We start from the raw sequence: 24,587 nt of genomic DNA, 5'->3' as shown, positions 1-24,587 counted from the left end.
CAGGTCCAAGAACCTGTACAGGCTGGCAGAACGCCTCCTGGTATGGGCTCAGTGCAACCTGCGCTCGCTCAGAGCAGCGCACGTGCCAGGGCTCCTGAACATAGGACCGGACAGACTGTCCAGGAACAATGTTCCGGCAGGCGAGTGGTCCCTACACCCACAGACAGTCCAACTGCTGTGGAAGAAATTCGGCATTTTCGGAATTTCGGAATTTTTCTCAAAGAGCAGGAGCGCGCTGGCCCATGTGTGGCCCCGCCGCCCGCTCTATGCTTTTCCCCCCGTCTCTCTCCTGCCTCAGGTGATAGAACGGATCAGGGAAGAAGGATGCTCAGTACTGCTGGTGGCACCGTTCTGGAAAAACCAACCTTGGTTCCCAGTCGTGATGCAGTTAGCAAGTACTGCCCCGTGGCCAGTACCAGTGAGGAGAGACCTCCTCTCACAGGCCCACGGTTCGATCTGGCATCCTCACCCGGAACTGTGGTCCCTTCATGTCTGGGCCATCAACGGGTACATGTTGGACTCCCTGAAGGAGTATTAAACACGATCACGCAGGCTAGAGCTCCGTCTACGAGACGACTCTATTCCTCGAAATGGTCAGTGTTTTCGGGCTGGTGCACAGCCCGTGGTGTGTCACCCACAGACTGTGGTGTGGCGGAGGTGCTTTCCTTCCTACAAGAGCTGTTGGATGGGGGCAGGGCCCCCTCCACGCTCAAAGTTTATGTGGCGGCTATAGCAGCGTTCTCAGAAACAACGCTTGGTCAGTCAATAGGAAGGAACGATTTAGTCATCCGCTTCCTTAGAGGGGCTAAGAGACTGAATCCTCCCAGACCTCCCTCAGTCCCCATATGGGACCTTTCTACGGTTCTGGAAGCCATGAAAGGTGCACCATTTGAGCCTTTACAGTCAATCGATTTGAAACACCTGTCTTTCAAGACGGTGTTTTTGCTGGCTCTCGCTTCGGTGAAGCACATAGGGGATCTGCACGCGCTCTCTGTGAGCGGGGCGTGCATGGAGTTTGGGCCTAATGACTCAAAAGTTATACTCAAACCTAAGCACGGTTATGTTCCGAAATCCCTCAACACACCGTTTAGGGCGCAGGTTATTTCCCTGTCAGCCCTACCGGTCCCTGATGAGGAAAGAGACGCGAGCCTCCTCTGCCCAGTCAGGGCATTACAAGCTTATGTGTCTCGCTCGTCTGGTTTCAGACAGACGGAGCAGCTCTTTGTTTCGTTTAGCGGACGTTCTAAGGGACTAGCCGCGTCGAAACAGAGCCTATCCAGATGGATAGTTGATGCTATAGCGCTGGCATACGCCTCCAAGGGCATGCAGTGCCCGTTGGGTGTCAGAGTTTGGGTGTCACTCCACGAGAGGCATGGCCTCTTCGTGGGCCTGGTCAAGTGGGATTGCCTTGCAAGATATTTGTATGGCGGCAGGCTGGGCCTCCCCGTCTACATTTATAAGGTTTTATAACCTAGAGGTTCCCGCCCTGCAGGCCAGGCTGCTGTCGGTCTAAGTTTACCAGTATTATCTGACCTGATGCGTCAGCTCAGAATGCTGCGTCTACTGAGCACAGCTCAATGTTCGACAGTAAAAAAAGTAGCAGCACGAGATGTGCCTGGGCAAACTGTGTAAGACCCACATTCCCCCATCAGTTCAGGCCGTACCCCGCCCTGTCTGTATGATGAAATTCGCGTCTCAGCGACGCTACCATATGTGGAAGAGTGCGGCTTCGCCCCTCCCTCTTCCTGGACTCCCTGTGAGTTCCCTGAGTGATTGTGCACTATATGTACCCCGGGCTTTCGCCCTTGGGTCTTTGGTGTCAGATCTCAGCATGCACGGCGTTTTGCATTGGGTCCCCTAGCGTAAGATATCTTACGCAGTACGAGAGACCTCTCGTAAGAGAACGTACTCGGTTACTAACGTAACCTCGGTTCTCTCTAGAAGAGGGAACGAGTACTGCGTATCTTGCCGTGCATGCACACGCTCTGGTTGCTTCGATGATGAAAAACCAGATAATAGCTGCCTGCGAGCGGTATTTATAGGCCTAGACCACGCCCATTTCGGCGGGACGTGACGCAGCAGGCGCGAAGTGCCCTGATTGGGTCTGGCGTCACGCCAGGCCTCGCTCGATAGGCTGCTGCAGTTGCCGCAGAGCAGCCAATAGGCGCGCGAGCTGTCTCGCCTATGTCTGCATGCTGCCGCAACGCGTTTTGCATTATTACAAAATTAAGGATAATTTTTGGCTTCAATATCTCGCGGAAAAAGGATTTTCCCCCTAGCGTAAGATATCTTACGCAGTACGAGAGACCTCTTCTAGAGAGAACCGAGGTTACGTTAGTAACCGAGTACGTTTTTACTAGTAAGAATTGTATTTCTGATATGTGAAACTGGAATTTCAACTAGTAAGAAATCAATTCTTGATATCAACAATTGATTTTCAATGGCAGCCTATGGTGACATTTCACTAGTGAAAATACAATTACAGATATCAACAATTATAGTTTTTACTAGTAGAAATTCAATTGTTGATATCAAGAATTATCATTTTAACTAGTGACAATGTAAATGCTGATATCAAGAATTAGCATTGTTACTAGTGGAAATGTAATTTCTGATATCAAAAATAGCCATTGTTACTAGTAGAAATCTAATTCATGATATCAATAACTATCATTTTAACTAGTGAAAATTTAGTTGTTGATATCAAGGATTCATATCCTGCGAATGATTAAAAGTCAAAACGGCTTGCCTATTGCCATTCCCAGGATATAAATTGTTAATATCAAGAATTATAGTTTTTACTAGTTGAAATTCATTTGTTAATATCAAGAATTATAGTTTTTACTAGTTAAAATTCAATTGTTGATATCAAGAATGAACATTTTTACTAGTTGAAATGTAATTCCTGATATCAATTTTTTTTTTTTTTTTACTAGTAGAAATCTAATTCCTGATATCAAGAATTATCATTTTAACTAGTGAAAATTGAATTGTTGATATCAAGGATTCATATCCTGGAAATGAATAAAAGTTAAAACGGCTTGCCATAGTAAACTGAATTGTTGATATCAAGAATTCATATCCTTTAAATGAATAAAAGTTAAAACGGCTTGCCATAATATGGAGTAACAAATGATTTTTTTTATTTTTCTTATTGGGGTTCACTACTCTCAACTCTCATAGATGAAAGCCCTGGAAAACAGAATCACAGAGTTAGTGAGTGAAAGAGCGAACCGTCATCTTCGTCTCCAAATCGATGTCTCTTTATTACAAATTTCAATTGTACAAAACAATAAAACATTTCCCTAGTGTAATCATGTTTCAGTGTCCATTTGTTAATTTCAATTTAAACACTTTATTACAGGTTTTCTATACTCTCCATCAGTGGGCAACATCTTTCATATTCACATTCACAGAAAATAATCGTGTTTTTTTACAAAAATCAACATCACTCTTTATTTAAAGTGCAATACTATCAAAAGGATAAATAATATTATATATATATACACTGTAAAACCCAACAAGTTAAGCTAACTCATTTCATTTGAGGAAACCGATTGCCTTAATTCAATTAAATTTATAAAAACAATAGTTATGAGTACTCTGAACTTATTTTAATCGAGTCCGCTAAAACAATAATACAAAGTCAAATTCAATAAGTTAAGCTAACTTATTACATTTGAGGACACCGATTGCCTTAATTCACTGTAAAACCAAACAAGTTAAGCTAACTCATTTAATTTGAGGAAACCGATTGCCTCAATTCAATTAAGTTTATAAAAACAATAGTTATGAGTACTCTGAACTTATTTCAGTTGAGTTTACTAAAAGTAGATATACATTGCAGTCAATAAATTAAGTGATTAATTAAGTGATTATTGAGCATTAGTGATTAACACCTGCTGTTAACAAGCAGAATCAATGAAGGAAAGAGAAACACAAGAACTACAACTGACTTCCAACCACAGCCTTAGATGAAATCAACTCAAGATAAAAGACGTTTAAATCTCTAAAGATCTCAGCAGAGGAGGATTAAACCACTACACAAACAGCATTACCAACTTCACTTATTACTAAACAGTTTGACTTTTGTCATGCGTCTACAGAAGTTGTTATTGAGAATGAACAGAGGGTTAGATGATAATGATTTATTGAGTTTCATTTAAAGACACCATGATAGTGATCAGTGTTTGCTTTAGTTGGGCTCTTGACCCTTGACTTTATAACACCAGTTTTCCCTCTGGCTGCTGTAACTGAGTGTTTATAAAACACATTTGTTATGGCACATACGCCAAAAGAAAATATGAGCATGTGGTTGTGTTAAGATAATAAAAAACATAATTTTGTAAACTTGATTCTCTGATGTTTTCCAGAGCCTAATCTCTGATTAGACAGGTGATGTATTACTTGTATTACTCATTATAATAGAACTGATTCTGCTGTTAGGCCCATTGTTGTGACAATCAGATTTTAAAAACCTCGATGGTACAATGCTGACTTACACAGTAATCAAGAATCAGCATATGAATCTCAACAATGGTGACCATTAAAAAATTATTTATGCCGCAATGCATGCTGGGAGCCATGAATAAGTTTTGTATTATGCTAGTACCCAGCATGCATCATTTTTTTAATGGTCACCATTGTTGAGATTCATATGCTGATTCTTGATGTCTGTGTGAGTCTTAGTAATGCAATACCTTTTCTGTGAACCTTTTTGTGCACAACTATTTGTAAAATCCTTCATATTATCTGATGGTCACAACATGGCTAACTCTTATGCTGTAGAGTCACAGTTTTGAGTGAAACTAATACGCTGCCCTTTTAATCAGAGATCAGACTCTGAATGAAATCAGTGAATCAAGTCACTAAATGATGATTGTCATCATCAGTCCTTCACCATCAACACCCAATCAGACTTTTCCTTGCCTTTTGTGCCATAACAAATATGTTTTATAAACACTCAATTATAGCAGCCAAAGAAAATCTTAAGTGCAAAAGTCAAGGGTCAAGAGCTCAACTAAAGTAAACGCTGATCTCCATCATGGTGATTTAAATGAAACTCAAATCATCAACTTCTAAACCTTTGTTAATTCTAATAAGAACTTCTGTAGACGAATGGCAATAATAAAGTCAGTCTGGTTAGTAATAAGTAAAGCTTGTAATGCTGTTCGTGGAGTTGTTTAATCCTCCTCTGCTGAGATCTTGAGATATTTAATGTCTTCTTTTATCTCCAGTTGATTTCATCTGTGGCTGGAAGTCAATTGTAATTCTTGTGTTTCTCTTTCCTTCAGTGATTCTGCTTGTTAACAGCAGGTGCTCATCACTAATGCTCAATCATCACTTAATTAATCCCTTAATTATACAATTATCATTCTGGTATCTAGAAATGTTCTATAATTCATTCAGTTTGAGTTCTGTTTCAGTCATTCAAGTTTCGGTAATATTTGAGTGCTGTGAACTCAATTGTATTTAGTTAATATTACTGTTAGGTTTTACAGTGAGTTAGTGTGTAATGTTGTTGTTTGAGCATAAACAACATCTGCAAAGTTACAACGCTCAAAGTTCAAAGCAAAGGGAGATATTTGCTTTTAACCCTCTGAGGTCGAAAAACGCGCCCGCGCGTTTTGCTGGATTTTCTTTATTGTAGCACTTTAAACTTAAATTACTCCATCATTTATGGTCATACAGAAAAAAGAAATATAAAAAAAGAATCTGTGATATTTCTACTTTTGTATGTGTCCACTTACAATCAAATCAAAACATTGTGCTTTTGAAAAATAAAGAAAATAAACAGGGTGTGCGTTCTGCCTCTCCGTCGCGGTGAACTTTTTTTTCTTGAGCACGTCTATAAACTGAAACAAAACTCAGCGAATACTTGTCACACATTTATGAGCCATATACCTTTATAAACATTTAAGTGTGTACTTTTAAATGATCGGATTCAAACTGAAAACAAATATTCTCTGTTTAAGTAATTTGTATGAAACCAACAAGATGTCCAGCTTCTCAAACGCTTCCTAATTAGTTTTAATTTGACCACGCCTACTCGCGCAAAAGATATTCACATGCAAATCTCCACATGGAACGCGAACGCGCTCATTACCTCAAAAACAAAACACTTCATCAGTCTCTGCTTTTCGTAGAGTTTGAAAGATGCACCGTGAGCTTACATCGGCTTTACCCCAGAAGAAGAACACGATTTGAAGACAAGAAAGATAAGGTAAGAAATTCTTACATATTAGTTTGTTATTGTTGCATAAATTTCACATTGCAGTTGAACTGTTGCTAGATATATGGTGAATATTATAATATTTAGACCCATGTTTACTGTTACTGTGTTTGTGGATATCTGCTCAAACGTAGATATGTATATGGTAGGCCTAACCATAATGTTTTATATTTGAGCGCGATCGCGTTTGAATGTATCATATTTTTGATCGCGATCGCATCTGAATGTATCATATTTTTGAGCGCGATCGCGTTTGAATGTATCATATTTTTGATCGCGATCGCGTTTGAATGTATCATATTTTTGATCGCGATCGCGTTTGAATGCATCATATTTTGGAAAAGCAAAAAGCTCCAAACGGCTTCATGTATTTACTATTATCTCATTTCATATCATCATAACGAATGGAAATATTTGAAGTAACATGATAATCAATATATTTTTCTCTAGCTTTGTTGTTACTGAAATCTTTTTGACAATTTATATAGGCTGCTATATTGTTATTATTTTATGCAGCACTGCGCATAGCCTATAACTACAAGGCACAACAAACCTGGTGTTCATTATATAATATATTGTTGGAAACATTTGTGTGAGTGTGTGTGTGTGTATTCTGTGAATTTTAAAAAGCAATTTTAACCAGAAAAATCTAAAATGTATTCCCAAAATCGTGCCGGCCTTTCTCTTGATATCAGTATGTTCACTTTTTTTTTTTTCAGGGCCCAGATGCCACTGAGTCCTGCTGACTTCAACATTCACAGTACATGTCTCTGTACATGAACATGGTAAAGTGAAAATCAAACACCTTGGAAATGAAAGGTATGTACAATGTTTTTAGGAATGGCACAAAGGTCTCTTTCTTTGGATCATTGTTATCAATAAGTGCTTTTTTTGTTGTGTATCTTTGGATTATGTTGTGTTGTAAATAAATCCAAACAATTTTAAAAGCCATTCTTTTTTAAATCTCCTCATTCTTTGTGCAAGGTTGGTCAGAATGATGGGCCCTGATAAGCTCCTAATAGGGCCATTAGGGAGTGTCTTTGTCTTTCTCAGGTGTGGAAAGCTTACATAGTAATGAGGTGATCCGCCCCTCCCGCATAAAGCTTTATCACACAAAACACGTCGTAAAATTTTTAAATCAATATATTGTCTTCTCTGAATGAGCAGTCAGGGTGATTTTCACATAGTTTTAGAGCAAATATTCTAGGCTACGTCATACAATTTTAAAAAGTCTTGTGAAGAAATAATCAGTATGGGTTTCATGACCTTATTTCAGTGAGATTTTTTTTTTGTATTTTCACAAACCACGCATAAATGTCATTATCTCAAAACTACAAACTTTTAAATACATGCTGCTGATATATTATTGTAGCAGAGTTAGTGCTGAATACAGTGTAATCAGACTTTAGCCATGAAAATGTCACAAGTAACAGAAATAAGCACAAATGTCAGAGCATGTCAGAACACCTCCAGGGCCCAGAAAACGTCTCGGTTACGTATGTAACCCTCGTTCCCTGAGTACAGGGAACGGAGATGTGTCGTCGGGGGAGTTCCCTGACGAATTGGGATCACGCTAGGGAGCCAATTGCCTTCGAGAGAATAAAAACGAGCCAATGGAGATTGGCATGCAAGATTTGCATTCCGCGACCCGCCTACCAGCGCGGGTATAAAAAACGGAAGTAAACATTGCGCAATGCTTTTCGCTGAGGAGCCGAACAGTGTCCAGTCCTCCGCGAAGGTACAGCAACATGGCGACGGGACGACACGTCTCCGGGAACGAGGGTTACATACGTAACCGAGACGTTCCCTTTCGTCCTGGGAACTCCAACGTGTCGTCGGGGGAGTTCCCTGACGAATTGGGATCCCTAGTAAAACGCCATGGTGCTGGCCCCTTCCAGCACCCAGCTAAGATACCCTGCAGCAGTTTCTTGAATAAGTTGTGGGAGCTAGCTAGGGAATCACACTGCTGTTCCGCAAGACCCGCACAGTGGATTTTGGATATGCCAGTCCCTGAGGTAATCCCAATTCAATCGTGATGCGCTGCTATTGCAGCGACATACACTTTGAGGGTGGAGGGAGACAGCCTTCGCTCCAACCCATCTTGCAGAAAGGAAAGCACGACCCTGATCGGGCAAGTTCGGGGGTCCTCCTGACGGGAGGAACACCAATCGACGAACAGGTTCCACTTCAAAGCATAGAGGCGCCTCGTAGAGGGGGCTCTAGCAGAAGTGATGGTGTCTACCACTGCCTGTGGTAGGCCACCTAGAACCTCCGCGTCCCGTCCAGGGACCAGACATGGAGTTTCCAGAGGTCTGGACGCGGGTGCCCCATCTCTGAGAAAGGAGGTCCTTCCTCAGAGGAATCGGCCAAGGAGGGGCTGTCGCGAGGAGCATGAGTTCCGTGAACCAAGTCCTGGTGGGCCAATACGGCACCACTAGAAGGACCTGCTCCTCGTCCTCCCTGACCTTGCACAGGGTCTGTGCAAGAAGGCTCACTGGGGGAAACGCATACTTGCGCAGGTCCCGGGGCCAGCTGTGAGCCAGGGCGTCCATGCCGAGGGTCCCCTCGGTCAGGGAGTAAAACCACTGGCAATGGGTCGTGTCCGGAGAAGCAAACAGGTCTACCTGTGCGACTCCGAAAACACTCCAAATCAGCTGGACCGGGATGGAGTCGCCATTCTCCTGGCAGGGGAGGCAGCCGTGAGAGCTCGTCTGCCACACGGTTGAGCTCCCCTGGAACATGAACGGCACGAAGCGACCTCAGATGCTTCTGACTCCATAGGAGGAGGTGGGAGGCGAGTCGCGACATACGACGGGAGCGTAGACCACCCTGATGGTTGATGTACGCAACGGTCGCAGTGCTGTCCGTACGGACCAGTACATGCTTGTGTCTGAGAAACCCCTTGAGGCGACACAAAGCTAGACGTACTGCTTGCAACTCCAGGCAGTTGATGTGCCAATGCAGCTGGGGCCCCGTCCACAGACCCGAGACTGCATGCCCGTTGTACTTGGCCCCCCAACCCATGGCAGAGGCATCCGTGAACACCACAGCATGCCTGGAAACCTGGACTAGGGGCACTCCGGCCCGTAGAAACCCAGGGTCCGACCATGGGAAGAAGGTTTGGCGGCAGCGCGGGGTAACTTTGATCCGGAGCGTACCGCTCTGCCACGCCCACCCCGGCACTCGATCGTGAAGCCAGCGCTGAAGCGGTCTCATATGTAACAGGCCGAGCGGCGTTACTGCGGCTGCGGCTGCCATATGCCCCAGGAGCCTCTGAAACTGTTTCAGTGGAACCGCTGTCCTGCCTCGAAAGGACTTGAGGCAGGTGAGCACTGACTGGACGCGCTCCTCTGTGAGGCGCGCAGTCTGGGCGACCGAGTCCAGTTCCATACCGAGATAAGAGATCCTCTGCACGGGGCAGAGTTTGCTCTTGTCCCAGTTGACCTGAAGCCCCAACAGACTGAGGTGCCGGAGCACCATGTCCCTGTGATCGCACAACACATCTCGCGAGTGAGCTAGAATGAGCCAGTCGTCGAGATAGTTGAGAATGCGAACGCCTTGTTCTCTCATGGGAACAATGGCCACCTCCGCGACTTTCGTGAAGACACGGGGCGACAGAGCCAGCCCGAAGGGTAGGACTTTGTACTGATACGCTCGACCCTCGAACGCAAACCGTAGAAACGGTCTGTGTCGAGGAAGAATCGAGACGTGAAAGTACGCGTCCTTCAGGTCGATCGCTGCAAACCAATCCTAGGGATGGATGCATTCGAAAATGCGCTTCTGCGTGAGCATTTTGAACAGGAGTTTGTGCAGGGCCCGATTCAAAACTCGCAGGTCCAGGATTGGTCGTAACCCACCGCCTTTCTTGGGTACAATGAAGTATGGGCTGTAAAACCCGGACCTCATCTCGGCAGGAGGGACCGGCTCGATCGCGTCCTTCGCCAGCAGGACGTCGATCTCTTTCCGCAAGACAGGGGATGCCCCTGCCACTGACCGCAGACAGGTGAAGTGGACGCCCCTGAACTTGGGAGGCCGGCGTGCAAATTGAATTGCATAGCCGAACTGGATGGTACGGATGAGCCACTGGGACGGAGTTGGAAGCTCTAGCCAGGCCTCCAGAAACCGTCCCAACGAGCCCACTCGACCCACCGGCGTACCCGCGGCGGGGCAGCGAGGCGGAAGACAGGGACCCGGCTCCGGTGGCATTGTAGCGACCGAAAGCGGGGTCTGGGCGTGGAACTTGACGCCAACCTGTTTCCGCCGGTGGGCAGACGGCAGAGAAGGCCCGTGGGCATTCTGCTGCGGGCTGCCCAGTGGCGAGGGAAGGGGGAGAGACGTGGAACGAGGCCCTGCCTCCTCGAGAACCGGTCTCTGTGCCTCCGGGCCCAACCGCAGACAGGAGCGACGCATCTGAGGCTGCGTCGCTGCTATCCGCAGACTGGGAAGAGGGGAACGGGAGCGATGCCGCTCGGAGACGGCATCCACTGCCATTCTGGCCCTCTTGGGTGGAGGAGACTGTGTGCCCACCAGTCTCGACCATGGATGACCTGAAGGAGAAGGTAGAAACTGCTCTTCTACCCGGTCAGCGGCGGAACAGAAAGAAAAGGGAACGAAAAATTCTCCGCCCGGCCCTCCCCCGGGGGAAGGAGGTGTGCAGAGGCACCCTCCCGAAGAGCAGCATACCGAACCTCCCTCAGGTCGCCCGTCTCAGGAACGCTTCCCTCCCTTCCTTTTACGGGAAGGGGCCGGGGGCGCCTGAGCGGGCTGGACCGTCCTCTTGCAACCAGACTTCCGGCCTCCAGGGTTAGACTGCTGTCCTGAAGGTGGAGCTGGCGCAGGAGGACGTCCTCGGCGACGGGAAGTAGCCGGAGGCTCTACGGCAACAGTAGACGGGCCAGCAGCAGCCCGTTTCCTGTGCAGGACATGCCGTATTGCTTCCGACTGCTTCTGGGCGGCGGAGAACTCTTGGGCAAAGCTCTCCACCGCGTCGGAAAAAAAATCGGCCGTGGCATTTTGGCCCAGACTGGCCCACTATATGATCATAAACACCACCCATCTTTGCACGCCCTTAAATATATGCATACTTCTATTCCTTAAAATCACTAATGCCATGTAATGAGTGAGTATAGGAACGAGTGAGAGTTAACAGATGAAATAAGTAAAAATTTGACATTTATTAATACAGTTGAACTATACTCTAGAAATTTAATGAGAGGCGTTTGTAAACCATGTTTTCCGCCAAAATAAAAGCTTGATGCAGTTTGCGTCAAAATAAAAGATCATGTGCTTACCTCTTTCAAGTGTAGAAATTGGTACAAAACTAATTATGAAAGTTTCCTTTATTTTTTAGTGCATTTGTTTTACAAAATATGGATATTACTGTCATTGGATTAATATTATAACTATTATTATGTAGTAGGTGTAATGTAAATAGACACTGTAACTAAAAGAGGTTTGAATTTTTCTTTGTTTAATTTGCACACTGAATATGGGTTGGAGCTTTTAATTTTGAACTCTCAAAGTGCACCAGATTGATGAATTTAACATTAAAATGCACAAAATTTTCTTACGGGGGAGCCTGCCCCCGAACACCCCTAGAAGGACCCGAGGTCCACCCACCACAGTTTTACCAAAAATCCTGTGAGAAACACTGGTATTGCTATGCCAATGCAGATTATAGCTTGTTTTTTGGATTCATCACTGTGCACTGTAAAAAAGAATACATCGATTTTATTAATATCTAATCAATAAAATTGAGGCAACAGATTACAAGCAATATTATTAATTAAATTTAACAAATTAGAATTGAGTAATAATTAATCAAATTAATTCCTTAAAAGTTAACCATTTAAAATGAGTAAAATTTACAAAATATCTTTTATTGCCAACATAAAAAACTAACGCTGACTTTTTTTGACCAATGCATTACACCAGCACAAACCCAGCGCCGCCAATTAAGCAAAACAAAACAAAACGAATGGGCCGCCGATGTACACATTTTATGGGCCATTAAAAAAAATAAAAATAATAATAATAATAATAAAATGTATGTATGAGTATGAGATGTATCGGCCCAAAAAGCACGTCGGCCCACGGGGAAAATGCCCGGTATGCCCGATGGCCAGTCCAGCCCTGGATGTCATATTAACTCCATTAACCCCTGCTGGTAGATGTCATATTATATTAACCCATTAACCCCTGCTGGTAGATGTCATATTATATTAACCCATTAACCCCTGCTGGTAGTTGTCATATTAACCAATTAACCCCTGCTGGTAGATGTCATATTAACCCATTAACCCCTACTGGTAGATGTCATGTTAACCCCATTAACCCCTGCTGGTAGATGTCATATTAACTCCATTAACCCCTGCTGGTAGATGTCATATTAACTCCATTAACCCCTTCTGGTAGATGTCATATTAACCCAATAACCCCTGCTGGTAGATGTCATATTATATTAACCCATTAACCCCTGCTGGTAGTTGTCATATTAACCCATTAAGCCCTGCTGGTAGATGTCATATTAACCCGTTAACCCCTCCTGGTAGATGTCATATTAACCCATTTACCCCTGCGGGTAGATGTCATGTTAACCCCATTAACCCCTGCTGGTAGATGTCATATTATCTCCATTAACCCCTGCTGGTAGATGTCATATTAACCCATTAACCCCTGCTGGTAGATGTCATATTAACCCATTAACCCCTGCTGGTAGATGTCATATTAACCCATTAACCCCTGCTGGTAGATGTCATATTAACCCATTAACCCCTGCTGGTAGATGTTATATTAACCCCATTAACCCCTACTGGTAGATGTCATATTAACCCATTAACCCCTGCTGGTAGATGTCATATTATCTCCATTAACCCCTGCTGGTAGATGTCATATTATATTAACCCATTAACCCCTGCTGGTAGATGTCATATTAACCCATTAACCCCTGCTGGTAGATGCCATATTAACCCCATTAACCCCTGCTGGTAGATGTCATATTAACCCCATTAACCCCTGCTGGTAGATGTTGAAACTACACTATACGGCTTCAACAGCATCTTTCTCCATTGACGGCCATTCAAACAATGTTTCTTGGTAAAAAATGTAAAAAAATATATTCGCAACATTTCAATTGTAAAAGTCTCATAATTTTACAGTAGATGCCTACTGTCTTTCATTTCACAGCTCAGGAAAGCCATTAGTGAAGGTTTGAGACACCAGTCTCAGTTTTATTACTAAGAGGTTAGTTTTGTTACTCAGATCTGGCGACACTGACTCTGAAACACCAGAATCACTTCACACAGCGTCTACAGGAGAGGGAGTGATAAACGGGGTAAAAAGAAGGGAATTCACCTTTTATTAGCTTTAACTGTAGATGAGGTGTACTAAACCAAAATAATTCAGCTTATCTTGTTAGTAAGATGACTGTGACCTTTATTTATACATTATACACTTTATAAACTGTGTTTTGTACAGAAAAGTGTGACAAAAGATGAATAATTAAAACAATGTAGATCTTACCAAATTTTGAGTCTTTTTCATTTATGGTTGATCACTGAATATATCGTTTGACCCTCGTTTGTTGAGATGTTTTGTGGATGTGTTGAGATGTTTTGTGGATGTGTTGCTGTTACATAGATCAGTTCTGTCCAGCTGTCCTGTGTTGCTTCAGGAGACTTTATATTGGCATAATAATCACCGGCTGTATCTGTCACCTGATTGGTTAAGTGGATGTGACTGGGGTTTGAATCAGGATGCTGATTGGTTACTGTGGCGTAAAGAGTAGAGACTTCTGTACAGTTCTTGTGGTGTGATGCAGGCGTCTGATTGGATGAAGATGCAGGCGTCTGATTGGATGAAGATGTTACCACGGTGACGTCTGTGTTTGGAATCTCCTCATACATGTGGTCAGTCTGAAAAACAACACATACATCAATAATTGAATAGTTTATGTAGATAATTCTCTCTGTTGATCAATAAACAATCATTTAACATGTATGTCTGATCTTCTACAGGTAAAGATTTGAACACTCACCTCTGTATTGTGCTGCATGTTTTGCTGAAATAAAGCTGAATGGAGCATCAATAGAGAAAAAGACAAATCAATTTCAAAACTAAAAACAGGACTTTATAATCACAAACAAACTGTTACCTGTCCCAGATTTCCTCTTCCTCTTCTTCAGGATGATGAAGGTTCCAGAACACAGAGTCAGAACCAGCAGAACTGAACCCAGACCGCCAGCAACAGAAGCCAGATCTGAAGGCAACGCTAAACACATGATATTTACATGATGAAACACAAACTGATTCTGATTATACTGGAAAATCAACAATAACATTCTAATAACTAATATAAATTCCTTTGATTATTGTACCATTAGGAATATTGTAATATTGTAAATATACAGGTGTTATATAGTGTAACCGAAGTGAAACTGTAATGGTAAACCTCGACTCTACAGAAGAAAACACTTCTCTTTATGGCTGATGTCAAACCAAATTAACCACATGAAATCTGACATGTGCATCATTTATATTTATACAGTAGATAAAATACGTCTCAACAAATGTTCAAAGCAATTTCCTTTCAAAGAGTGATCATGTGATCAGAGAGTTGCATTATGGGTAGTGTAGTTTGTGTGCTTACGAGTGTTTGTCTGATAGAGTTGAACTGTAGTATTTCCTGTTGTTGTTCTTGTTGTTTCAGTTTCTGTTTGATGAGTCGCTGACAGAGAGAAACACCAGTGACTGTGAATGTGTCGCTCATGCAGTGATATAATAACACATAATAATAATAATAGACTAACACACACTTAACACTGTTTGCTATTGCTGCATATGGACAAGTGTTGTGTTTTCTGTTCATATACAGTAACTGATCACTGATAATCACATTATAAATGTTCATTTAGAAGACACTTTATTATCTGAACTGATACAGTCACATTCACCGTCTGTCATTGTCCTGTCTTCACTACACTTCCCAGAATCCTCCATCATCTTCACCTGCACATTATCATCATCCTCAGCACCTTTGTTCACTCATCATCATCTCCTTCCTGTTGTCTTGTCATTATCTCTGTGTATTTAAAGTCCCTGTAAAGTCAAAATTAAGTATGTGTTCTGAGTTTGTCACACCACAGAAAAATGTGTTATTAGCCACCCAGCCAAATTTGAATGATAAAAAAAGCCGGCAAGTACATAAAATAAGCTATCAAAATCTTGATAAAATGAGCATTAGTCTCTGCTCTCAAACGCTGGGGGCGTGTCCGCTGGCTGCGCTGAAACCACGCCCACTTGCGGGAAAGCTGCCGTCGCCACACTCAACTGTCACCGCTACAGACGGAATGGATGCTCCTAGCAGCTTACAAAGCCATACATGTTCGAGCCTGGACTACCTACTATAATTATAACATAAGCACACAAGGCAACTTACACTCATTGGTGGTCGACGGGAGGATGAAGGCCGAGACGGGAGATAGTCGGTTCGGCCCCATTTACCAGTAACAGCAGATTATCAGTGAATCCCAGTTGTCTCCGACGGAAGTTTATAAAACTATCCCGTGTAAAATGATCACTACAGAAGGGGCGGTGATCCTCAGCTGTCCATCAAGGTGGCTCTTCACAAAATTAATCCACCTCTTCTTGATGTGATTGTTTTTCGGAAATTTAAATGGGACACCGATCTGTTTTGTACGTGATCGCATCCAGGTAGTACGCATTTCCGTGACGAAGGCATAGCTAGCTAGCAAACTGTAGGCTGTACTAGTACTGACAGTAACTCGCGATCGGCAAACTGATGTGAATGTGCTATATTGTTAGGGGAGGGGCCAGCGTCAGGGGCTCCAGTGCGTCATCGAGTAGGGGCGTGTCCAGGAGCTCAGGGGCTCCAGTGCGTCATCGAGTAGGGGCGTGTCCAGGAGCTCAGGGGCTCCAGTGCATCATCGAGTAGGGGCGTGTCCAGGAGCTCAGGGGCTCCAGTGCGTCATCGTGTAGGGGCGTGTCCAGGAGCTCAGGGGCTCCAGTGCGTCATCGAGCCCCCGTTTTAGCCCCGCCCAAAAAATCCAGAACACAGCAATGGTGAAAAACTGTTTAACGGTCTAACTCCACAATTCAGTACTTCACAGTTCAGTCTTTGTAATATGTTTTAGCAATACATTTCTAACATTTATAATGTGTTTAGAATTTTTTTTTAGAATTACCTTTACAGGGACTTTAAGTTCCTGGTGTGTGTGTACTTTCACTCTTTCAGTTGTCGGTTATTGTTTGAGCACACGCTCACTGTTTCGTGTTTTTCTTTATTATTAATAAACCTTTGCTATTTTGTATCTTGGCCTGACCTTCGTCTTCTTCAACCCGTGGACGTTACAGATACAGAGTCACTTTGGATAAAAGTCTCTGTCAAACCCTCGTAAAGCTGGACTCGTGTTATTATTACTGTCATTATGAGATGATTTTACTCAGAAACTGCAGAACAAAGAAAACACTGACTGTAAAATGACGCGTCAAACATTCAGTTGTTGTACATTTGATTCGAGTGTTGAGGAACATCACAACCTCTAAATGTTCAGTGTGATGCAATTTTGGTTTATTTTTCACAGAAGTTGAAGTTTCCAAGTTTGTGTAAGACATGAATGATCTTGAATGCAACATAAAAATTGTGTTTAGAAGCTTTGATATCTCTGTGTTCACTATAATCAGACTAACTATAAATGTTTTGATTGAAGTTATGTTCTGAGTGTGTGTGTGTATTTGAATGCAGATGTCAGTGTGTGTGTGTGTGTGTGTGTGTGTGTGTGAGAAAGAGTCCAGATGTCAGTGTGTGTGTGTGTGTGTGTGTGTGTGTGTGTGTGTGTGTGTGTGTGTGTGTGTGTGTGTGTGTGTGTGTGTGTGTGTGTGTGAGAAAGAGTCCAGATGTCTGTGTGTGTGTTTGTGTGTGTGTGTGTGTGTGTGTGTGTGTGTGTGTGTGTGTGAGTGCAATGTCAGTGGGTGCAGTCAGTGTGTGTGTGTGTGTGAGAGAGAGTGCAGATGTCAGCGGGTGCAGTCAGTGTGTGTGTGTGTACCTGTGCTGGTGTGTTCAGTGCTGCTGTTATATGGACTAATGCTGGATGTTGAGATCTGGACACGTGTCGTTGTCTCTGGAGCTGAGAAATGAAGAAGAGCCGTTACACCATAATAAATATATTCATATAACAATAAACATGAGTGATGAAGCAGATTGGTGTTAAAGCTGCAGTCCGAAACTTTTGTGTTAAAAATGTACTAAATGTATAGACACAAACAGAGAGAAGGAGCTCCGGCTCAATGTTCTTCAGACGCAGCAGTTTATTAACCTCTAGAGCGCCAAAAGTTACGGACTGCAGATTTAAGTGTTGAATATCAGGCACCTCTGATCACATTTAGCTGGATGTGTGTGTAGGTTGTCCATCCAGCTCTACATCCGTACGGTCCAGCATCTTCCATCTTCAGGTTACTGATGGTCACTGTAAATGATCTGGTCTGATGATTATCCTTCAGTGAGAATCTGCCCTTGATCACTGAGGACTCTCCTCCATCAGACTCTAGTATAATGACACGGTCTCTGTAAACTCCTCTGTAGAAGTATTTGTAAGAGTTTTCATATCCTTCTGGATAAGGGCACGTAATGATCACTCGTCGCCCCTCTGTTCCACTCACTGTAATGTCCACAGACAGTGAACTGCTCACTGCACACACACACACACACACACACACACACACACACACACACACACACACACACACACTGCTTTACTCATGTACCCTGATAACATACGCCATAATGTTAGATAATAAACACTTTTAGTAGAGATCTTCAGCTCTTACCCGTCAGCAGAAACACACAAACTATCAGTGGAAACTTCATTTCTTCATCAGTTCAGTTCAGAAAATCAGTCTGAAACTCTCAGTAGTTCCTCACACGACTCTCCGAAACTCAAACAGCAATAATACTGCTCTCATCTATATGTGGAGAGTAAAATAATATGCTTGTTGCTCATCGCACATGATGAGAAACTGTGATCTCTGTGTTTCCATGTGGCATTAGATGTGAAAACCAGGAAATGAACTGTGAATTCATCAACCACATCCTGTTTCTGTTCTGTCTTTAACATGTTTGAGTGCTTTCTGTTGCCGTTTTGCTCTTTTTCTACTTCTGATTTTTTTTTATATATTTTCAAAATATGTTAATTACATGTTAAGCATCATCCACTTATAGGAAAAAATGTCAAACATTTTAAGGAAACAGTCCTTGCCAAACTCTGAATGAGAAAGACATGAGATGAAGAAGAAATGTTTGTTAGGGGTATTTTCTGTGGTAATCGACAGCATGGAGAAACACGTTGTTTACAGAAACTATAAATAATACAGAATATTGCTTGAACATTAAAATTTCTCTCTCCATCATATGAGCTCTGGGAGAAGAGATGCATTGTGAGAAACAGTGTGTTTAGCTGAAGCCTCAAAGCTCTTCCTGTGGCTGTAGTTTCACTTCCTGTTTGGCAAGTGTGAGCCGAAGACATCACATGTTTAACTGAAGCTAAAGGCCTCCTAATATTATAATGATGAAGCTTTTCTTAAGCATCTCAATCGCACCAAACTAATCTGTGCCATTTATATGTTGCTTGCAATGATTTATGCGGATATTTATCTACTTTTGAATGGTGCAGTTACAACATCAGCCAGCAGGTGTGAACCGATGAAAACGTCTCGGGTTACGACTGTAACCCTTGTTCCCCGAGAAGGGAACGAGACACTGCGTCGTCGTCGTGACGACACTTTGGGGAACGCCCTTAGCGTAGCGCATCTGAAGCATGAATGAAATCTGTCCAATCCTGATTGGTGCTGCGTCATGACGTAGTTGATGACGGCATAACCGGAAGATACAAAGGGACGCTGGCACAAACACACGTTAGCTCCTTTGCGATGAAGCAAGCGCTCTGCCTGTGATAGGTGTGGCGACGAGACGCAGTGTCTCGTTCCCTTCTCGGGGAACAAGGGTTACAGTCGTAACCCGAGATGTTCCCCTTCAAGGGAACTCACACTGCGTCGTCAAGTCAAGTCAAGTCAAGTTAAGTCAAATTTTATTTCTATAGCACATTTAAAAACAACAGAGTTGTGCCAAAGTGCTGTACAGAGCTACAGTGTGCAAATAAAAAGCATTAGAATAGACAAGACAAAATACAATTATAGACACGATTACACCCAATATAATCCATTTAATAGATAGGATTTGCAAAAGGTCATTGTTGACCTTCAACAAAGCAGTTTCTGTACTGTGCATAGATCTAAAACCAGACTGAAAAGTATCAGAAATATTGGATGTACTGAGATAGGCATTCAACTGGCTATGCACAACTCTCTCTAAAAGTTTAGAAATAAAAGGCAACTTAGATATAGGTCTAAAATTATTGAGGAGAGATGGATCCAAATGGGGTTTCTTAAGCAGAGGGTGAACTACAGCATGTTTAAAACTAGCAGGGACAATTCCGGTCGCTAGAGAACTATTAATAATATCTGTTACAGCTGGGCACAAAGTTTCGAACACTTCCTTAAAGAGACGAGTAGGAACAACATCAGACTCACAACTGGAACATTTTGCCCTAGAAACAATATCAGCCAGCTGAGAAGAGGAAACAGGGTGAAAACAAGTTATTGAATTGATTGGTGAACAGGTCAAAGGTGGAGTATATATTACTGGCTTAATGGAACCCTTGATCGTCAAAACTTTTTCATTAAAAAACTGTGAAAAGTTCTCACATGTTTCTCGAGATAGAACAAGAGTAGGGGCTGGTAATGGTTTTAGCACAGAATCAATTGTCTTAAACAGCATTCTCGGCCGGTTTGCATTTTCTGTGATGAGTTTTGAGAGGAATTTGGATTTTTCCTCTTTCACTGATTTTTGGTAAGTGATTAAGCATGCAGTTAAACATTCATATGAAATTTGAAGTTTATCTTTCTTCCACTTACGCTCTGCCTTACGACACTCTTGTCTAAGAGAGCGAGTAAAATCATTTAACCAAGGCTGTGAGGGGCCCTTTCCCTTAGCTTTCCTGGGCTTAAGGGGAGCAACAACGTCTAAAGAAATGGAGCAGGCTTTAGTAAAAACCTCCACCATCTCTTCAGTATTTAATTCGTCAAATGGGATGACATTCGCAAGGTTGGCCTGATAGTACTCAGAAAATAAGCTGGCAGTAGAAGGTTGGATAAAACGAGAGTAGTTCAAAGACTTTGAGCGAGTTGAGGTGGGAATAACACAAGCAGATTCAAACACAATTGGCATATGGTCTGAGATAGCAGCATCAACTACTCTCAGATTTGTTACGGGAAAACCATGTGACAACACCAGATCTAAAATGTGACCCAGATTATGAGTAGGGCTAAAGACGGATTGTGACAGGTTAAAAGATTCAATAAGACAAGAAAATTCTTTCACCAAAGGTTTAGATGGACAACAGATATGAATGTTAAAGTCTCCTAGAATCAACAGCCTATCACAACGGGATACAATATTAGAAAGAAACTCAGAGAATTGTTGGATGAAATCTTTGTTAAATTTAGGAGGCCTGTAAATCAATGCACATAATACAGGACTCCTTATGTTAATTCTCATTAACTGTACTTCAAAGCTTGAGTACACATCCGTTTGCAGTTGATTGTTTTTAAAATGATTTTTAAAAACAGTAGCAACACCCCCACCCTGACCGGAAAGTCTTGGGGTGGTAAAAAAGGCACAATCCGGGGGAGAAAGTTCACCAAGAGATGAGAATTCATCGGGTTTCAGCCAGGTTTCAGTCACAAATAGAAAGTCCAGTGAGTTTGTAGTGAAAAAGTCATTTAAAATGAACGATTTATTAGATAATGACCTCGCGTTTATCAAGGCCATCCTCAGTGTCTGAGATTCTGCTATTTCATGATTTGGAGATGAAATCTTGATAGAACAAAGATTTAGCAGGTTTACTGACCGTAACTTTGCGACTGGCTTGGAGAAAGACCGACAGGATGAAATTACTGGAATGACGTCATTGAACAGTGAAGTGAACTGTGCGTCTTTATAGAAACTGCGCCGGGATCCTCGGTGGACATAACGACAATTTTCAAGTGAGCACAGTAATTATAAATGTCCACAGGCAGACGATATGTTATTATTATTATTAATTTAATTTATTTAGAAAAAACAGGGACAGCGTACAATAAACATTAACCTCAAGGGGAGAGATGCATAGTACCAGGTTTTAGCTCAAGAGCTAATTTCCACCCGTAGTCCCTGGGCAGGCTGATATTATAATAAAATACATAATACATCATACATACATGAATAATGAAATTTACATTGACCAAATAAATAATTAAAGTCTTCATATGCACAACAATCAGATCTTCACACCTTTCATTAACTCTGGTCTACTCTTATAGAACACGTACTTACCCACACACACACACACACACACACACACACACACACACACACACACACACACACCTCCGGGTCACATGTGGGTGCAAATTTGATTTGACACAAGCCATTTCTTTGCCAGGCGTGAGAATGTATAAAAGTTTGTGCTTCTTATCAGCTCTGTAGGCAACATATTCCACTGACGAGCGGCCACACAAGAAAAGGCAGATTTTCCAAATGCTGTCCGACGTTTAAGGATTCTACATTCGCCTCGCACTGTTGATCTAGTGGCTCGAGCTGTTGTTTCAGAGCCCAAAGATATAAACTCTTTTAGTGGAGGAGCAGCGGTATCATGAAGGATCTTATACATCAAACACAAATTTGTGTGGATAATCAGATTTTCAAAGCTGAGAAATTTGTGTTTTACTAGGATATGACAGTGATGGAATCGTCTGCCTTTCTTATCGTGAGTCTTTAAAGAAGTTTTATATAATGACTCAAGTGGCCTGAGGACAGATTTACAAGCCTGTGACCAACTTGTCATACAATAAAGAAAATGTGGAACAATCATTGCATTTAGATAGGCTCCTGAGGCCTCGATTGTAAGGGAATTTCGAATGTATCTGAACTGTGCCATATTAAATTTAATTGTATTTGATATTTTTTTTATGTGCCTTTTAAAGCCTAAATTTGGTTCCAATATAACACCTAAATATTTTACCTGATCTGGATTTGAAATGATTTGTCCATCAATTAAAATCTTAGGGCAGTTTTGTATTTTATAACGATTTGTAAAAAACATCGAAACAGTCTTGTCTAGATTTAAGGTGAGGCATGATTTTTTCAGCCACAGAGAAACTTTCTTCATCTCTTTGGTCAGTTTTTGAGCAACTTCTTCCGCAGTTTTACCATGTGCATATAGCACCGTATCATCAGCATACATAATAATTTTACTCTTACACACAGTTGGCAGGTCATTTATGTATAGTGTAAACAGCAGGGGGCCCAGAATGGAACCTTGTGGCACTCCCATGCTGCAAGATCTTAAGGATGATTTTATATTATTGACGGCAACACATTGTTGTCTGTCATTAAGGTAAGAATTAATCCATGCTATTGTATTTGTGTCAAGAGAAAAATCAGATAGTTTGCTGATGAGAAGCTGGTGATTAACGGTATCAAAGGCGATGTTGAGTTTAGTTTATGCAGATCCAGAGATGAGTAGAAGATAGCCATACTTGTATGATAATCCAGAGTCGGAACAGCAGTGTAGAAAAGTAAATTAAAAAAGCTGTGACGACACTTTGGGGAACGTAATGCCCCCTATGCCACACCGTAATCACGCCCACCCTAGTATGAAGCTGGAAGACCAGGCATACCTTGGATGCAAGCACTCTGGCGCCAGGCGTCACAGGGAGTTGCAGACTGTAGAAACGTATGAAGGTGTGCGGGGTGGCCCACCCAGCCGCCTCGCAAATCTTCTGAAGCGAGACACCAGAAAGGAGGGCCACCGAGGAGGCCATGCCCCTTATGGAATGAGCCCTCACGGCCATAGGTGAAGGCAAATTGCGCACCTGATAAGCCGTGGCTATAGGCCCATCACCTACAGTGAGTGGAAAGCCGCAATGGCAGCCACATACACCTTAAGTGTGGACGGGGTAAGACCGGCGGAGAAACAATCTTGGAGGAACTCCAGCACTGAAGCCACTGGACAGTTAACTTGGTCCACCTCACGCTCTCTACACCAAGTGGAAAACACATGGACATGGTGGCCGCGGATGTCCGGGAAAAAGCTCCTCAGAGCTTTGTAGACCGCCAGCATTTCCAGGCAGTTGATGTTCCAGGAAGAATGCCGAGTCTCCCACAGACCTCTTGCAAAGCGGCCGTCCATGACCGCGCCCCAACCAGTGAGGGAGGCATCTGTTGAAACGGTTTTCCGGCAACATGATGCTCCCAGCACCGGTCCCTGGGACAGGAACCAAGGTTTCCTCCATATGACAAGGGAACGAAGGCATTCGCGCGTTACCCTGATCATACAGAACGGATTTCCCTTCTGGGAAAACCCCTTGGCTCTTAACCACCACTGTAGGGGTCTCATGTGTAGCAGGCCAAAAGGTATGACGTTGGACACTGCTGCCATGAGCCCCAGCAGTCTCTGAAACTGCTTCACAGTGAGGTTGTGGCCTAGCTTCGCTCTGGAGACCATCGCCCGTATGGACTCCACGCGCGCGGGAGACATTTGTGCCCGCATCTTCGTGGAGTCCCATACAACTCCCAGGAACGTAGTCCTCTGGGAGAGCGTCAACACACTCTTTTTCGTGTTGAGTCTCAGCCCCAAGCACCTGATATGGGCCAGAACGACATCTCAATGCCGAACTGCCATCTCACGCAACTTGGCCAATATTAGCCAGTCGTCGATATAATTGAGTACACGGATGTCCTGGAGTCTCAGAGGAGCCAGCACTGCATCCATGCACTTGGTGAAGGTGCGAGGGGAGAGAGCTAGGCCAACGGGAAGAACCCGATATTGGTACGCTTCGCCCCCGAAAGCGAACCTCAGGAACTTCCTGTGACATGGAAGGATGGATATATGGAAGTATGCGTCCTTCAGATCTATCGTGACGAACCAGTCCTCGAACTGGATCTGACTCACGATGGCTGGAATTGTGAGCATCTTGAACCTGAATCTCCTCAGAGAACGATTCAAGTGCCTGAGATCTATTATTGGACGCAACCCCCCATCCTTCTTGGGAACTATGAAGTACCGGCTGTAGAACCCGGACTCCCTGTCTGGCAGAGGAACACGTTCTATGGCCTCCTTGACCAACAGGGATTGAACTTCCTGTTCCATAACCCGAACCTGCTCTGGGCCGACCACAGTCCAGACCACCCCGTTGAACTTCGGGGGAGGGGAGCTGAACTGCAGTCTGTAACCCAGCTCTA

The 24,587-nt window shown here is 43.2% G+C and overlaps 2 protein-coding genes across 2 annotated transcripts in view; both read right to left on the bottom strand.

Moving 5' to 3' along the window:
* LOC311284210 (CMRF35-like molecule 5) overlaps nucleotides 1-24,587 on the bottom strand; it is a 125,182-nt gene that overhangs the window by 40,355 nt on the left and 60,240 nt on the right. The gene's annotated exons all lie outside the window — the stretch shown is intronic.
* Nucleotides 13,576-18,300, bottom strand: LOC311284159 (uncharacterized protein). The gene is made up of 7 exons (XM_084399037.1): nucleotides 18,077-18,300; nucleotides 17,620-17,937; nucleotides 17,296-17,376; nucleotides 14,880-14,957; nucleotides 14,385-14,501; nucleotides 14,268-14,302; nucleotides 13,576-14,145 (listed from the first exon to the last, which is right to left on the bottom strand). Exons 1-7 carry the CDS (start codon nucleotides 18,114-18,116, stop codon nucleotides 13,771-13,773), a joined length of 1,044 nt encoding a protein of 347 aa, XP_084255163.1. The 5' UTR covers nucleotides 18,117-18,300; the 3' UTR covers nucleotides 13,576-13,770.

This window comes from Rutilus rutilus (genome assembly GCF_951802725.1).
Source record: "Rutilus rutilus genome assembly, chromosome: 2".
Classification (NCBI taxonomy): domain Eukaryota; kingdom Metazoa; phylum Chordata; class Actinopteri; order Cypriniformes; family Leuciscidae; genus Rutilus; species Rutilus rutilus.
Note: the sequence above shows the minus strand (reverse complement) of the source record. Positions and strands in the feature narration are given on the sequence as shown.